At 37.1% G+C, this 18,455-nt stretch overlaps 1 protein-coding gene across 2 annotated transcripts in view; it reads right to left on the bottom strand.

Moving 5' to 3' along the window:
- Nucleotides 1–18,455, bottom strand: part of tmtopsb (teleost multiple tissue opsin b) — a 35,168-nt gene extending 16,713 nt beyond the window's left edge. For both annotated transcript variants that reach the window (XM_039684441.2, XM_039684442.2), the window contains exons 1-2: nt 17,919–18,455; nt 10,609–10,937 (exon numbers count right to left, since the gene is read on the bottom strand). In XM_039684441.2, coding sequence (XP_039540375.1) covers nt 10,609–10,937; nt 17,919–18,282 — 693 coding nt within the window. In that variant the 5' untranslated portion in view covers nt 18,283–18,455. The remainder of the gene's footprint in view (nt 1–10,608; nt 10,938–17,918) is intronic.

Here is an 18,455-nt window from a genome sequence, read left to right as displayed (position 1 = left end):
GATGGCTGGGGTGACAGATGGAACAGTGAGTGAGAAGCACAAAGCAAAGTCAAAAACAGACTTGAAGAGAGTGGCAGCCAGCGAGAGAGAAAAAGGTGATGGTACTACAGTGAGTGAGGAGTAGGAGTAGAGTGACAAGGGAGAAGGACAGATAAAACATTCTAGACCAGCCCATTTCAGTAAAATAGGGCTTGACGATCCTCTCCTGATTGATTTGGGGTATAACCTGATCCCTCGTGGACTAGATCATTAAATCTTCTGTCTGACAGGTGGGCAGACCAGTTGTGAGTTCAGCTGCTTAAAAAGCTCCCAGGAGAGTGTGTTGCTCTGCCTCTCTTTCTTTATCATTCTTGCTCTCCCTCTATTTTAAGCAGCCAGTTGCGAGTACAGCATACATAAATCAATCAATGTCTTTTAGTAAACAGAATAGAGTGCGATTTCGGCGAACCCTGTCCTCATGTAAACCGGTGACGAGGTGTGTTCAGCAATACAAACGCTCCTCCCACAAATCAAATTTTCTGAGTTGAATTATATCCCTCTATTTGTCATAACATTTTGATTAAATTCAGTGTTCACTAGACTGTTATAAAACCCAATCAAATGGAAATGATAAAGTCTGCGCAGGCATTTCGTGAGAGATAAGTCGATAAGAAAAGCATGAATGCATTATAAATGAATGAGTCACATTTTATCCTTTTTATTTAAACCTTTTCAGTTCTAGTTTATGTTGAAAGTGGTTTTGTCTGTCCTGCGTGAGTTAGTTTCAATAAACTGTTGTTACCCTCAACAGTGTTACAACGCATTATTTATCAGCATTTTAAAAGCATTTTATAATAAAAATGTTCTAATTTGGTAAATTATTTAGAGGTGGCAAGGGAAGACTTTAAAATTGAACTTTGTTTTGTCCTCATGAGAGTTTTGATTAATTAGATTATATACGTTGCGAGATTGTCATTTTGTGCAAAATAGAAAAATGGTCCATATTTTGTATGTACCATAGGTGTTAATTTACATTTTTAGTGCATATCGCCACCTATGGGGCATTTTTAATCATATCTTAAATCTTTTATCTTTTAATCAGTTTTTTACGGGGAACAAGAATTTAATTGTTTGTTTGATGAATGATTACACTAAAATAAAACTGCGTTTACAAAGATAAGACGGCTGTATAAGTTCGCTTAGCCATTTGTTTCCACATTTCTTGTAAGGTGAGATGCATCACTTAGCCTGTGTATTTTTATAGAAATAAACTATATAGAAAACGTCCTGTTGCCAAAAAAAAAAAAAAAAGATCTACAATGTTAAAAATGAGAATATACTGTATGCTGAATAGCTCTGAAGTAAACTAAACTGCTCTGGTGTCATGTTTAAAGAATGAGTTGCTATGGTTACTTATACGTACCCTGAAATTTACCTCAGGTTATTTGCGTACTCTTGAGTAAACTTACACAGCACATCACTTGATTTCTGGATTTGGTTTGCAGAAGCCCCCCTCTAACATACCCATTCCTGAAGGACCCTATCCACATTAGAAATGCTGCAACATTCGCCTATAACCACAACAAAAACAAACACTGCTCTAAATAGTACAAGACAGAATATGACAGCGCAGCACATTTTCAGAATTGCCTCATAATTTTCTCTTTCAGGACTGCAGAGTAGCATTTCAGCAGCATATATAATAAAGACATGTGACAACAGAGATTTGGTGAATTTTCTGACAACCCGAGGGCCGTCTGTTCTGTCTGGAATGAAAAAGGAGACGAGGAAAGGCTGGAAGAGAGATGGCTAGCTTAGAGCAGGGGTGTCCAATCCTGCTTCATTTGTCCTGCAGAGTTTAGCTTCAACTTTCCTCAAACTTGTTTGGAAGTTTCCAGTAAGTTTCCTGAAGACTTTGATTAATTGGTTTGGGTGTTATTTTTGTGTCAATGAGATATCATTATAGATTTTGATCATAGTTTAACGATTATATATTTTAAGTTTTTGAAATTTCTGACTGTTATTTTTATCAGTAACACTTGTACAATAAGGCCCATTTGTTAACATTAATGAATGCATTACCAAACATTAACAAACAATGAACTACATTTGTAAAAAAAATAAAAAAATCATTTTTGTTATCATTAGTTTTAAAATACAACAGTTCATTTTTAGTTCATATTAGCTTTAAATAAAATTTAAATATATACAACTGATTTTAATAATGCATTAGTAAATGTCAAAATTAACATTAACTAAGAGTAATAAATGTTTTTCAGAAGTATTTTTAAGTTAACAAATGGATCCTTATTGTAAAATGTCAATGGTTTTAGTTTTTTTTAAGAACATCAAGTAAATAAAAATGAGAAATATTTCATTGGCAACTAGCTGAAATAAAATGAGTTTACATGCTAAGAGAAATAAAATATTTAGTGTTAACATTGTTTAGGTGTGTTTAATTAGGAATGGAGCTTAACTCTACAGGATAGTTCCCTTCAGTAGCGCCACTTAATCTTTCTCCAAAAAGACTTTTAACTTCATTGCCAATGTCATTAGAAGGCTCCTAATTAAGAGGGACTGCACTGTAAATAGCAGACTAATTAAGTTGCAAGTCGTTAAGCTCAACCTCAAAACAAATAAAACAAAATAGGTGATGCTTCTATACAGCTCATCATTTACTCACCCTCATGTCATTCCAAACGTGTATGACTTTCTTTGTTCTTTGGAACACGAAATATATTTAGAAAAATCTCAATGTTTTTTGCCCATAGCCCCATACAATGACAATCAATGGGGCCCAACACTGTTCCCCCTTGATATTTATTCTATAGCCAAAAGCAGTTGAAATGTTGTTCTGCCAAAGAAAGAAAGCTAGAGTAAATGACAGAATTTTCATTTTTAGGAGAACCATCCCTTTACAGAAATGCAATTTGAGAAGTTAGAAAGAACTGGGAGCAAGCAGTAAACTCTTGACAAAAACCATTCAACCCCATGCAGCCTTCAAATCCAAACCTATTGAATTAAATGAAAATTATTCATCTGCAAAATTTCATTCTTGAAACCTTGCTTGAGGTCAACACTATTCAGCGATGGCAACGTGACCTGCAGCAGATGTGAACTTGGTTTCTCTCTCTTTGTCTCTCGTTCTGTCTACCCAGCCTGTCTCTGTGCGAATGGACAGTCCTGTTTCGAAGGATGGAGAAAACGAGCATGGCAAATCCGCTGGGCTTTTCTCCCTATGTTTCCCCAGCAAGCTCCTTTTCACCCGCAGTGTGAGTTTACTGAAAGAGACAGGCCGTGTCCGAGCAAATGAGGCTGTTCTTTGGGAAGGCGGTCGGCCCCCTACCGGGTGACATTTTGGATGGGTAAGTCAACGGCTGAGTGGAGCGACAGGAGCTGGGAGGGTTACTCTATGCACTGCGAATATCTATGCAACTGTCACATCTTCATTCAAACATACATAACAATGTGACACTTTCTGGGGGACAGAGGGACAAGGTCTGTACTCTGTAGGTGTACTTACTGTAGGTGACATTCAGACTCTTGAAAATAAAGTTTCCAAAAAGGGGCAGAAATGCCAAAGACATTTTTTTAGGAATCTTTTAGAGAACAGTTCTTAAAAGGAGCATTATTTTTCTTAGTTTCAAGAATATTTAAAACCTCTAAAAAACCATTTTCTACTATAAAATAACTTTTGAAAGGTTCCGTCTATGTTCGAGGTTCTTCATAAAACCCAATAAAGTCGATAAAACGCCAAAAAAGTCGACATAGCATTGCAGTTACAATAGCCTTTTCTTCCTTGTGACATATCCAAGTGAAACGACTTCTCGAACAAGTAAAAATGTAGGACGGGACTTGATTTTGTCCATCAGGAAATTAATGGATCTTTGTAAAAGTAAAAGTTAATAGAAAAGAGAAGAGACCTTGACATTTCTGTCCTGGTCCTTGAGTAGAAAGTAGTAACGTCAGTCAGGGGATCATTTTGGTTGCAGGCGTTGGGTTTTGGTTGAAAATTAAAGTTGGGTTGACGGACTGTTGTTGGATTTCGGTTGGAAATATAAGTCGGTTTGACGTCAGAACACAACATCGGATTGACGTTGGATTTCGTTTGGAAATATAAGTCGGGTTGACGTCAAAACCAGACTGATGTTGGTTTCTGACGTCAACCCGATTTTAATTTTCAACCACAACACAACGTCTGTCTAACATTGGAGATTAATATCAATCTGACATTGAATTCTGACATCATCAACCTGATTTTCATTTACAAAGTTGGGTTTGGTCTTCTAAATGCCAACATGACATCATGACTATTGCGTAAACATATACGCCACTTTCGAGTCAGGTGGCGTGTTATCTCTACGCATTTTAAGCTATCCGCGTGATCCGCGTGTGTGCGTATATGTCTACGCCATTAACGTCCGCGTCAATTCCGCGTGTCTGTACACGCAATCAAATCTCCAGTCATAAATGCCATTAACCCCAGTGACGGTTAAGTTTAGGGATGGGGTTGAGGTAAGTCAAATCTTTTTTTTTCCTAGGATGGTAAGTGAACAGTAAATGCCATTAACCCCAGTGACGGTTAGGTTTAGGGACGGGGTTGAGGTAAGTCATATATTTATATAACGTTAAGTCAACGGCGTTCATAAACACGCTGAAAGGCGATTATGCGTCTTGATAGCACGCCAAAAATGGAAATACGAATTGGCGTGTCATACACACGCTACTTCATGAGATCAGTCTGTAAATGCGAACTTTGTCATTGTTTAGAAGCGCACTAGCTCACAGTAAGGCTAACATACTAAAAACCACATTTTTTTAAATAGGGCACTATTTGAGGTAACAGCCACTTGGAACGTTATTGAGTGCACTTAATCAATCCCCCACTGGAACTGTGTTCTAGAAATAAATTTGATATTGATATGAGGGAAGGCAGGCATAGATTCAGAGGCATAAGGTACTGTAAGTATTATACAAAAATAATAAAACAATGCTTTTAAACGGTGGAGAGAACTCAAAGAATTGAAAATGTTTAAATCGGATGCCGAGGTTGCACTATTTCTTCTGGACAGGTGAGTAGCTTCTAGTGCTGACTTTTTTGTTTGTGAAAATATAATTCTCATAAAAAATATGAGTGAAGCTCGACTAAACTTGGATAGCTCTAGCGAATATCAGATTGTAAGGATTTAGTGTGCGAGTTGCGTTTACTTGTAGCCATAATATTGTAGCCTACTATTAGCAATAACACTAGCCTACGTTCAGGACTAACTTTAGCCGAATAATAATAATAAGCTGTAATAAAAATAATTAGAATATTATTCCAGATAGCTGTTGTTACCATGAGTTTTCCCCATAATGTTAGATCTGTAGATATATGACTGATTCTCGTACGTTTTATCATACTGCTGCTTCCAGTGAAGCACCAGCAAAGCTAGCTGTATGATACGACATGACTCGACTAGAGGTTTTATATACATCATTATACTTTGTAATCCAAAGCAGCTAAGTTCACAGTTTCATTGAGGTAGACCGTCAATCTGAAAATAGTGTGTTTTTGTCGCTTTAAGAAATGCGCATGCATGATCGTTTTTTTCATGATGCACGAAATGGGAGGGAGAGGTTTGTTTGGGATCTCGCTTCAAACACAAACAGAAGTGACGTTACCCACAATCGCTGATACAACCTTTAAGTACTTTTAAAAACGAGTACTCCTGTACTTCAACTGAAGTAAAAATCGGTCTTTACAACTTTTACTGGTAACGGAGTAATATTTGACCAGCAAGGAAATTGTGTACTTTGTCCACCTCTGAATGAAAGCCTGAAAGGTGGTTTGTGGTGTTATTGATCGTAAATGTACGTAAATCATTATCCAATTGATTGCTTATGATGTATGCAGTTAAAAAGAGCTTTTAGCTTAATCAAAGCGCCAGTTACTATGTGTAATACGTAGTGTCAATTATTTTTAACTCCCCCTTTGAGATTTATCAGAGTGGAGGGTGACTATACTTGACCTGTCCCCCTAGGACTCCACTGCATTGAACGGTCAGTCACATCTCGAGTAAACACACAGGGTGCAAATTGTCTAAAAGACTCTGAGCTTATTAGCATTCGGTCTCTGCGCCTGTGGTTCAATACCATCGATGTGGTGCTACAATCACTCTTATACAGTGGAGACAACACTATTGTTATCTGATCTCATGCTAAGATTGACCTATAATTGCCTTGCATTAAATGACATTTAAATAAATTGAAGGCATTCAGCAGATAAGAAAAAATGCCTTTGATCAAACTCAATGATTTTATCATCTTCAGGACGCCATTATGCAAATGATTCTGTGTGAGGTGTCAATGCACACTCTTTAAGCATCTATATGAATCTATGAACTGGTATATATACTGCTGGCAATGATGTCACTGGTCTCAATAACTTAAACAACCCTCAATAACTTAAATGGTGGTATAAACTTAAATGTCAAAACTGCAAATCTTGAGCAATTAAGCACTTAACTCTGAGTTGCTGCTAAGGGACTACTGGCACAATTGGATTCCCTGGGTTAGTTCCATAGCTGCCAGATTAAAACCATGTCTTAAGAACTAGTCTGACAAACTAGCAATTAGTTACGACTAATCAGTATTTTCATGTAAATGATTTAAAAGAGCTACGAACAGTCTTGAAGGAGAAAAAACTTGTAAGATAGTCTAAGCAGTGTATGCAACCAGCCCCTGGTTAATTGACAAAACTTAGTGTTAAGATGAAGAGCAAAGGAAATATCTGTACATGCATCTATATCGGCAATGAGAACAATATATTAAGACAGAGTCAGATGTGGGAGTGACCTAAACTATAGTACCATTCAAAAGTTTGGGGTCAGTAAGATATTTTGGCAAAGATTTAGTTTAGGGTCCAGTTCTCAGTATAAACTAGTTGCTTATTAGCATGCATGTTACTAGGATATTTATTAAGTAAAGTACATATTACTGCCTTATTCTACATCCTTAATCCTACCCAATTCCTAAACTTAACAACTACCTTACCAGCTATTAATAAGCATTAATTAGGAGTTTGTTCATTTTTTTCCATTTTCATACATTTTTCAAATGTAATTTTGCTCGTAATGGCAAAGCAGAATTTTCAGCATCTTTAATTCTGTCTTCAGTGTCACATGCTCCTTAAGAAATTATTCTAATATGCTGATTTGCCGCACAAAAAAAAAAACATTTCTTATTATTATCAATGTTGAAAACTCTTTAACATTTTTGTATAAACTGTAACAGATTTCTTTTCAGGATTCTTTGATGAATAAAGTATATGACAGGCAAATTAAAAGGAGACTGCAAGGTTATAAGCCCTGTGAGGTACCCATTCTAAAGGTTCGTTTTCCTCTCTGCCCTTTTGAGATAGTAACTCATTAATTGGAAATGATTTCCGCTCAGGCTTAAGGAGAGACCTCCCTTTGTTCCTGCATCTATCAACACAAGCCCAGGCTCAAAGTTATCAGCTCTCACAAGCATGTATCTGTCAGAGAAGCAAAGTCTTTTCACCTCTGAGGTTTGATCACACCACTGATGTCTAGCGATAAGTCTTCTACAGAATCTACAGAAGACATTCAGACCAAAACGAGATTCAGCAGAGTTTGCGCACGGCAAAATATCCTTTATGAAAGTGCTTATGTTAACCCAATGACACAGGCTGAGCGATTTGAGTTGCTGTTGAATGAAGGGAAACGCAAAGTTCTCAAACGCTTCCAGTTCTCAAAACATCAATGGCCCATTTTAGACAGGGCTAATTTACATAAACATGAATGTTTTCATTTCCAAACTCTCCCAGAACATCACAGTATATTAAAAGTGCTGAAACATCCATTTCATACATTGTACTCCATTTAGACGCAGAGATTTTTCATTCATTGTTGCTTGTGAAAAGTAATTCAGTTGCAAATCAAAGCATTTTGTTGTGTCAGTGCATTTGATGCAAGCAGCTGGTGGCCTCAGTTAGCTCACACACTCGGCAAAGGGGCGGGAAAAAGGAAAGAAATTGTGGGAGTTTTGAGAGCTCTTGTTTTGTGTTTACTTCAGAAAATTGGGCCACTGAGTAATCAAATAAAAACTACTTCTCAATTGAAATGCTATTTTCTTCCCATCTTCATGCAAAATTAGGACACATTTTGCTCTGTGCCTGACGTAATATGGTGTTCAATTTGCATTTAAGAAGTTTCACACTAAACACTGAGAAAAACTGTCAATCATTGCTGAATGCCAGGGCGTCGATCATCGGACAGCACAGAACATTACCCGTCAAGCAGTCGACAATGAATTAATCTTATTCCCTCTGGTAAATTGGAACTGATAGAGGAACACAGACAGGAAATTGCCGCGAGCCGAAATATTCAAACTGTTTTTAATTTAAACCACAGGTCGAGTGTCACGGGCTGGTTGAAGCAGGAATCAGGATCAAAAAGCAGCAGTTTTATCAAACAAACTAAAATGATGTTATACTGGAAACATCAACGGAACAACCAAGCATGTAGCAACAACGACAGACAAGGAACAGACTAAAACACAGGACTTAAAACACAGGGAACAGATCAGGGAAACAGGACACAGCTGGGCCAAATGAACTGATAATGGCAGGTAAACAGGTGAATTAAAGGGATAGTTCACTTTGAAATGAATTTTTGGTATGTTTTAGCTTACCTCAAGGGCATCCAAGATGTAGGTGTCCTTTTTTTCGAAGTAGTTTCAATTTTGATATTTTTAGGTCAAACCGTTCTTGTCTGTCTGTCATATAATGCAGGTCTATGGTCACCACCTCAAAGAGCATGCACAGAGAAGTCCAAATTAAAGATGATTTAATGACTCGTAAACGTAAGTACACATTGATGGCCTAAGACACGAAATGAGCGGTTTGTGTGAGAAAAAAAAAAGAGCGGTTTGTGTGAGATTTATATCGTTTTTACCTCTTGTAAAAGGGCGCGGGCGCTTTGTTCTGCGCAAGCGGTGGAAGTCATCTCTCACACGTGTACGTTATTCATTGTTTACACAGAGATTTCGAAAGTGTTGCCTTTCAATGTGAATATCTAAACATATTTAAATATACAGGAAATCTCAATCGAAGACGATTTCGATATACTGTATCAACAGACAACATTGATTTTTTTTTTCACCCGTGCCCTCAGATCACTTGGATGGTGGCTGTGGTTACAAAAGGTAAAAACGATATAAATACTGTTCAGTTTCTCACACAAACCGCTCGTTTCGTGTCTTAGGCCACCAATGTGTACTTACATTTACGAGTCATTAAATCATGTTTAATTTGGACTTCTCTGTGCATGCTCTTTGAGGTGGTGACCATAGACCCGCATTATATGATTGACAGACAAGAACGGTTTGACCTAAAAATATCAAAATTGAAACTACTGCGGAAACAAAAACACCTACATCTTGGATGCCCTTGAGGTAAGCTAAAACATATCAAAAATTAATTTCAAAATGAACTATCCCTTTAACAAAACAGTAACGAAGAGTGTGAAAATGGAAACAGGATTGAACCTAATACACAAGGAAGGGGGAAACACAGGGCACACATGTAACATCGAGAGGCCTGCTGAGTGGTTTTGTCAACTAATGGCGCAAAAAGGTCATTGTGAAAACTCATAACAATTTATGAATATTACGCTAATTGAAGTTGAAGTTTGTCTAGGTAACTGTTTCTCTAGTCTACTGAGATTGCATTCATCATTTGCTGCATTTTCTCTGCAAAGTAATGTAAAGGAGTTTTCCACACAAAACCATGGGGAACATTTTGTTTTTCCTGCAATTGTAGAACACATTTCAGTACAATATGATGTATTACTTCATGATAAAATATGAAAGCAGATGACTTGATCTACACTTTTGTTGCTTGTAGTTGGGGGAAATTCATGAATTCTGAATTGTTTATTTGCACATGCTGTTTGCATTAAACAACTGATTCACTAAAGGAACGTTCTAAATCATGTAACAGTGCAAAAACACTCTCAAAATGAATGCTGAATGCAATTTGTCTTAAAAAAAAAAAATCTTACAGCCCAAATCTGAGTGCTGAGTTCTGTAGGATACAGCAGACGACCTTAATCTGGCACAATGTATTCCTGGCAAAGCTGAATTTTCAGCATCATTACTCTAGTCTTCCATCACATGATCATTTAGAAATCATAATACTATGGTGATTTGCTGCCCAAGAAACATTTCTAATTATTATCACCGTTGAAAACAGTGCTGCTTAACCTTGATACATTTAGGATTCTTTGTTTCTGGAAATTTACTTGAAATAGAAACCCTTATAATTTTGCAATTTTTCTTTTGCTGTCAGCGGTACTAACACTGGTTCGTTTTGTTTTTAAATATTTTGTCTCATGGCAGTTTCCTCTTTGTCTTTCTCTATCACTTACCATTTAAATGCGGAGATATAGTGAAAACAATGACACAACATCACTCAGAGTTACGTGTGTGAAAATCACTTAAATCAATACTTAATTTAATGCCAAGTCTCTATACAAATCCCACAATGGTCTGTAACTTTAGGCATTAAGCTTCTTTGAAACCAATTACTCATCAGATGAAGTAGACGGTAATGGTTTTGACACCTACCTGTGTGATAGCCTGGAGGAGTCTTCCATAGCTGTAGACAATCACGATAAAAGGGAGAATAAGGCAGAAGAAAAACAGACAGATAATGTAAGACACGTTGTTGGCCGTCCTGGCGGCCCAGTTGACACTGCACGTGGTGCCGGGACCCTCCGGACCGTAGCAGCTCCATCCAAACAGTGGAGGAAGAGTCCAAACCATGGAATATATCCAGGAGAAGGCAATACCCATGGCCACCTTTTTGTAATTGGTAGAGTCGGCCTGCGTGGCCCCCATCATGGTGCAGTAGCGCTCGTAAGAAAGCACCGCCAGCGAGATTAGAGACACGACGCCTGTACAAACAGAAGAGAGATACAGACAACACAACGTTCTGTTATGAGTAATAGCTTCGGTACTGGGTTGCTTACAGATCATTATTGCCTTTGAGGGTTTGTTTACATCAAGTAAAAGGCCAACATCTGCAGATTTATCGCATGCACTGCAAATATCAAGCTCAATGCTGTTGGTTTACCTTGCTTAATAGGAAAAATGAAAATTTAGATGCACTTTGCATCTGCACCGTAACAAAAACATTTTTCAAAGTTGTAAGTAAAACAGTTTATTAGATTGTTTTACAAGAAAGTACTATGTCAGTCTTATTAAATCGTGTTAATTTAATGTGTTAATTGTGTTTCTTTGTAATCATTTGAGAAATTTGACTAAAATTGTTTCAAAGTGTTACACTGTGGTTTCCTCAGGGACGGACTGAATACTCTGATTGGATACAAACTTTAATAATAGTACTCTGGAACAAACTGACAGGCAGGGAAAACACAAACGCAACGGAGATTGGACAAAGACTGAGGCTATACGTTTACATGTGGCTGGTAATTTTCATAAACGGACATTACACCACCAAATAACGTTGTGCACACCTGTCAGTTTTCAGAAAAGTGTTTGTTTACACAAACCCGTGTATGTGCCGTCAAGAGCATGCCAAACCTGTAGGTGGTAGTGTAACAAGAGGCTCAAGCCCACGTTAGCCAATCGGACGAATCGATTCGCAAGGTCGCACTTTTGAGGCAGATGCAATTTCTGTCGCATATACTGTGACGTCGGCTACCTCAAACCCGTTTTCTCAGAAAACAAAGTTTTCCAAAACCTCCACTCTGGCCGGAGTTTTTAGAAAGAATCGGTTTCAGAGGCGCATTCTCTGTTTGCGTGTAAACAAAGGACACAAATGAAGAGAAATATCTCCGTTTTTCAACATAACCATGTGCGTGTAAACAGGGCCTGAAGCAAAGGGTGCATCTGAAATAGCAAACAGAAACTAGATAATTAATCATACACAGCTGGGACAAATTAACTCATAATGATAGTAACCATAGAAACGAAGGAGTGGCAGGAAAAGAACAGATGAAAACAGGAACCAATCAAAACACAAACTGAAAGTCCAAACATGCACTGACATGTGACAAAGTAAATCTTTTTTTTCAGTGTACCTGTTTTGTATCTGTAGCTTTTTTTTTTTTTTAAATGTAATTTTAACAGTAAAAGACTGTAAAAAATAAATAAATAAATAAACTATGTTAAGTTCCCTTACTCTATTCAAGTGAAAAACTGCACTAGATCTAATGGCTTTTTTTCTTATAGTAAAATACTGTTAAATGTAGTATTTGAAAGTGAAAACAACGGCTCATCTTAAAACAGCATTGAAAAACCTTACACTGACATTGCCGAAGTTTCTTCTACTACTACAAAGTGTTATTAGTCTCATCTCATCGAGTTCCTCTTCAGAAAACCTGCTTTACTGGGGTTAAGTGCTTTTTTTTGGGTAATTTATTGGTCGTTTACAGTCTTATAAGATCTGAACAAGGCAAACATCCTTATCAGTGCACCACACACATGCAGACAGCTTTCGGTGCATCTTGAAAGGGACACTTTTGTTCCATTGTGCACTCCTCCGTGTACTGTCATTTGAAACCAAAAAGCCCAGGTGGATCTTAAAATATCTCACATGAAACTGAAGGCAGCTATCATGTCACTGCCATTTTAACTGTGAAGACCAGGTGTTCACACTCATTTGAGCTGTGACTAACTGCAAGGTCTCTTGGTAATGCCCAACGGAGTGTGCATTCTCACGATCAGGCCAAATGTATAATAGTGCAAAGTAAAGGTTCCAAATGTGCCGGTCAGTAGTGGTATGTAATGAAGTAAAAATACTTTGTTACTTTCCTTAAGTATTTTTTGGGGGATTTGTACTTTACTTGAGTATGTTTTATTTGCCTCTACTTTCACTCTTACTCTACTACAATATTAAAGATAAAGTTTACTTTTTATTCCGATACATTTCCCCATGCCCGGTCACATTTTTTTTTTTTTTTTTTTGCAGGATGATAGGGGAAGACTCATGAATATTCATTTGGGAACTCATTCCTGATTGGCTCGCCGTTCTGAATAACACTCCAACGTTACAATGAGATTTCATAAATCATAAGTTATGTCTGATCAAATATAAGAAGAAACCTTACCTTTGTGAATATGTATGTGTCTGTTGTCAGAACTTGTCACAAATGAGGCTGTCAGGCTGATTGTTTTCTCTATAATTTGCAGCGATGTGTTAACGGCGAGCCAATCAGGGATGAGTTCCCCAATGAATTGGGGAAAAAAAAAATTGCGCCCAGCCCAAGTATTTATTACACTGGCTTTCCAAACCAATGAAAAACTTGGTTTTCTTTTGAATCGTGAGTTGACGTTAAAGGGATACTCCACTTTTTTGGAAATAGGCTCATTTTACCACTCCCCTAGAGTTAAACAGTTGGATTTTACCGTTTTCAAATGTATTCAGTCGATTTTTTGATATTTAGAAGAATATCTGTAACCAGACAGTTTCTGGTCTCATTGACTTCCATAGTATATATTTTTTTCCTACTATGGAAGTCAATGAGACCAGATACTGTCTGGTTACTGATATTCTTCTAAATATCAAAAAAAATCGTCTGAATGGATTTGAAAATGGTAAAACTCAACTGTTTAACTCTGGGGGTAAAATGAGCTTATTTCCAAAAAAATTGGAGTATCCCGTTAAAGCAACAATAAAGAAGATTCTTTACATTGAAATAATGTTTCCAAAATCGTTTCAGTGGTTCATCAAGTCGTAACAGGGTGAAAGGAACTTTTGCCTTTGCTTTGTGGTCCTATATCTGCTATAACCACACTATGCAAGTTTGCCAGATGGGGTCGCGTTTCTGTAGTTTGAATGAGACATAAGAAAACTACAAATTTGACTTGCTTTACGGTAACCGTTACAATTGGACATCGTTCACTCTAAAGCCGGTGCTGGATAAACAGCTCTATGATAAACAGTGAGTGTGCGTGCAACAGTAGGCTGCGGAAGGCTAAATTATTTACGACAGCGGTAATGGACAATGCCGCTTTCAACCTGTAGGGCGACCGCAGAGGAAAAATTATTTAGTGTTGCTTTAATGTTAGCCAAGCGATTTCATTATATCAAGCAGCTAGATAACAAATTCTTAATTGCAGTATCTAATCTTATCATTTGTTTAAATAAAACATTGCATATAACTCCCAAAACAATTGATTATATTATTCATTCAACTTAATTATTCATATTTACAGTTAATTTGAAGATTTAATTTTTACTTTCGGTACTTTTAAATTGGATACTTTTGTACTTTTACTCAAGCGATGTTTGAATGGAGGACTTTCCACTTTTACAGGAGTAATTTTTTATTTGGGTTTATATACTTTTACTCAAGTCTCGAGTACTTTTACCACCCCTGGTGCCGGTACTTCGATACCAAGTTGATGCGACAAACAATAACAAAGCATTACTGCTTTAAGTACAGAGTACAGACTCAATTCAGTGCATTATGTAGGAACTCCTACTGTAATTTGTAGCAAAAAACAGGATTATAATAACAAAGTGTCAGAAGTTGCAACCCTACCATATTCATTATTCAAATGTGTAGTCACATTAGGCTTAATAAAGCAAAGAAATAAAGACTCTACAATACTTTTTTTTTTAATCAGCCAAGTGGTCAATTTGTGCAGGCGTTTAGGTTTGTTGTTGTTGTGTGAATTCGAAGAGTTCACCAAACTTTAAGCAGAAAAGACAAAACTTGCAATGTGCTGTTTCTGGTGTCTTGCATAAACTCTTTGGGAGATTATTTCTTGAAAATTATCTCTCAAAATCCTGCCTTTTTCATCCTAAAGAAAATTTCTTAGAAAGACCTTCACTCAACAATTGTTCAAAGAGACCATTAGCTTGAATATTTCAACTATAAATATCTCGAGAACATTTTGAATGTTAATGGTAATTTTTCCCTGCCTGCCTAAGGAAAGGCTGATATTTCTTAGCTTAATACAAGTATTAGAATTATTAGTGTAATTTATTCAAGGTTGATAATCAGTGAAAGAAATCTATAGTCCACTGCTTACAATTAGCATCATTATGGCATTAGACATTGAGAACGAGAAAAGAAGCAACTTAAATCGTATATGCATGGAGGTTCCTGATGAAAGCTATCAAGAAAGCAAGTAACAAGCCTGAAAGGCATTTGTCATCAGGCTTTCAAGGAGAGAACTGATTACAGAGATTTTCTCCATTAGAAGCACACATACACCATGTCCTAAACAGATGCGATGCGATAAGATCCCAGCACAAATAATTTGTCTGTCCACAGTAGACGCGACTGCGAAATGCATCAAAATCACTCGCAAGAAAATGGAAGTAGGCTACATAATCAAGTTCACAAATATTACACCATTTAAACATTATTAAAAATACAGGCTACTGAGTTACTAAAACAGTCTGTCAAAGAATACACTTTTGTTCACAGTTTGAACATTCTTGTTTCCAGTTGTTTAATTTCAAGATCTGAATTGTTGCTTTTACAGCTACTGTACAAAGCTGAGAGCACTAAATGATATTCAAAGTCACATTACTTTTAGCATTAAATAAAGCACATACATAGTAGGCTACCTTAGATTATCATTGCCACACTTTGTGTTTGTTGTTCCAGCCGCGACGTCGTAGAAAAATAGAAACGTTTCTAAAATAGAATCGTCGCGAGTCGCCATCGCGGCTGGTTAGGACAAAAATTAACAAATCACGTCGTCACGTCGCTTGTGGTTAGTTCTCCCTTAAGCACAGTTTTATCGAACTATGCCGATTCATTCTGCTTTGTTTAGCCAAGTTGCCAGACAGGTCATTTAAGTTTTGACAATTACAATGAATCAACAATATTCTTTACCAAGGTTGTACTTCTGGAGTTTATGAACACTGATGTAAAAATCTGTTGTCATATAATACACAACAATTCGATCTTAAGGGCTGCGTGAGAAAAGTGACACCTGTTAATTAACCACAAAACAGCTATTCTACTGACTGGAAATACTAAACTCTTCTCTGCCCCATCAGAGCCTGTGTTATGGGTCAAGTACAGGACAGCACACATCTCATTTTTCCTGAAAACAGTTCTCCACACCTTCAGGTCAATTGCTAAACCCCAATTAGGAGAATCTGCCCTGGTGTGTTTATTCCAATTATGGAGACTTATGGGCCCTTTCAACACTAAAATGTTTTCATCATCTTTGTTTCCAATAATATGTCATTTATTGTGAGTTAATGAGTTTGTTTTCAACCCATTTAATAGTTCCAACTTCATTTTCTTCATCAGTAAATTAATTAAAAGTAGTTAAATAGTTCATTGAACTTATTACTGTGGACCACAGCAATAAGTTCAATGAACTATTTAACTATTTAACCAACAGTCTGTGGTAACTGTTGTAACTTAATTTTAGAGGGTTGAAATTTTTTAGTGTATTTTCGAGCATTTCTTTTTGGTGTAGACTCGACTTTTTGACTTTTCTTGTTCACATCCCTATACAAAAATGTAGGCTACAATGTCCCACCACGTTATCAGATCATGTACTTTGGAATAGCAGTGTATTGCAGTCAGGTATATTTCCAGAAACATGGTACTATTTACACTTTTGTCCATAACATATGTTCCATAAAGCAGATAAACAGTACAAGGAGTTTAATCTATCAACAAGAAAACATTCTTTTTAAACTGATTGCCATCTGGGCCGAGGGAAGTTATCCTGCTTTCCTATTATGTGTAAACATATATACAGTATGTTGGATGAAGAAGCTGATGTGATATTTAGTCCTATGTTATACATCCATACGTTTTTGGATTTTGTGCTATAAAGAAAAAAAAATATCAAGAAACCACAAAAAGTCATTGTCTTCAAAATCTTACAAAAATCTCAAAAGCTCACATGACTTCAGTCAATATTAGGTAGTTATGTTTTTCACTTTAGAATACTGATACAAATAATTAGTTCCTGTAGTAACATTTGAGTCATTACTAGTGGGTTATCATTATACCTTTTATGATAAATAATGCATTATTCATGCTAATTATGAACCCATATAGGTAGGCTAGTTCTCTGGTAGCTATATGAAAAATACTAGTTACTGACTAACTACCACGTTCAACAGCGCTATTAGCCCACTAATGTGTTAATCAGAGTTTTTTGTTAGTTAATAGGCCTAATAGTTACTAGAATGTCAATAATTAGCCAACTCCTTTGTTCCTGTGTAGTAAATTCATTAATGAAGGAACAGTTTTCAAAAGTGTTACCCAATAAACTTTCCAACATTCATAGGAAATATGTGCCAACAATGGATAGTTTACCACAACAGCAAACATTCACTTAAAAAATTGCAATTATTCATATTATTGCAACTTTTAGAATGGGAAATACTTAAGGAGGCTTCTGAAGCGAGACTCTTTACCTCAAGAGAAATAATGGCAAATAATCATATTAAAACCATGGAAATTGCTTTTCAGATATAAAGGTTAGGAGGATTTTTCAAAGAAAATACGACTAGAATGCTTGCTGGTTACTCAAACTTGAGTTCAGAACTGTTAGCATGAAGTATAAACATATACTACACATCCCTCTTTATTTCTCACACTGTTCTTTTACTGGTAGAAGTTTACGAAAGACATGATGTACGAATACTAGATTAGACATCGTAGCGAGGTTCCCGAAGTGTCCCAAAGGTAATGTGCTAAAACGTTTCTGCAACGTTATGAAAATACGCATTTAGAATGTTAAAACATCGGTCGTATGAAGTAGGCTATCAAATGGGATACACAAACGTTATCATAACACTTTCACGATAAAAAAACCGCGTTTTAATGTGGTTTGCGAGATTCCAAAGTACCAAACTATGGCAACTGCACGCGAATCCAACTTTAATCGTTTATTGACATCGCTATAACGTATAGACCTACCCAGACATGAGTTTATGAAGCCATACCACACGCATCCCGCGCGTCCGATGAGCCACCGTCCCTGCGTACTAGCGGCGAAGCTGAACGGAGTGCCGAGGACGCACACCAGCAGATCACTCACTGCGATGCTCACCAGAAGATAGTTCATTGGCGAGCGCAGCACTTTGTAGCGACAGAACAGAATGAGAACGAGCGTGTTGTTGAGAAACCCGAAAGTCCCGATGAATCCAAGGCACACCGCGACCACCAAGTGTCCCGTCGGGCTCAGACTGTGTTCTGAGTGATTCTCATCCAAATGCGCGCTGGTCCCGTCACCTCCTGCAGCGCACCACGCGCAACCCCGACTCATGTTGGACTCAATCATTGCACCATTAATTATGGCTTATGTAAAGGATTTAGTCAGTTTGGTTTTGAAACGAGAGTCTGTGCTTGGCAAAGTCGATGGAGGGTTTTCTAACCCATTGTTTCAGTGGGACTGGAGTTCACCAAACGCTAAATGCAGAAGTAGCACATTATTGCCACAGATAGAGGTTTCAA

Source organism: Pimephales promelas, chromosome 22 (genome assembly GCF_988280905.1).
Source record: "Pimephales promelas chromosome 22, fPimPro1.hap1.1, whole genome shotgun sequence".
Classification (NCBI taxonomy): Eukaryota; Metazoa; Chordata; class Actinopteri; order Cypriniformes; family Leuciscidae; genus Pimephales; species Pimephales promelas.
Note: the sequence above shows the minus strand (reverse complement) of the source record. Positions and strands in the feature narration are given on the sequence as shown.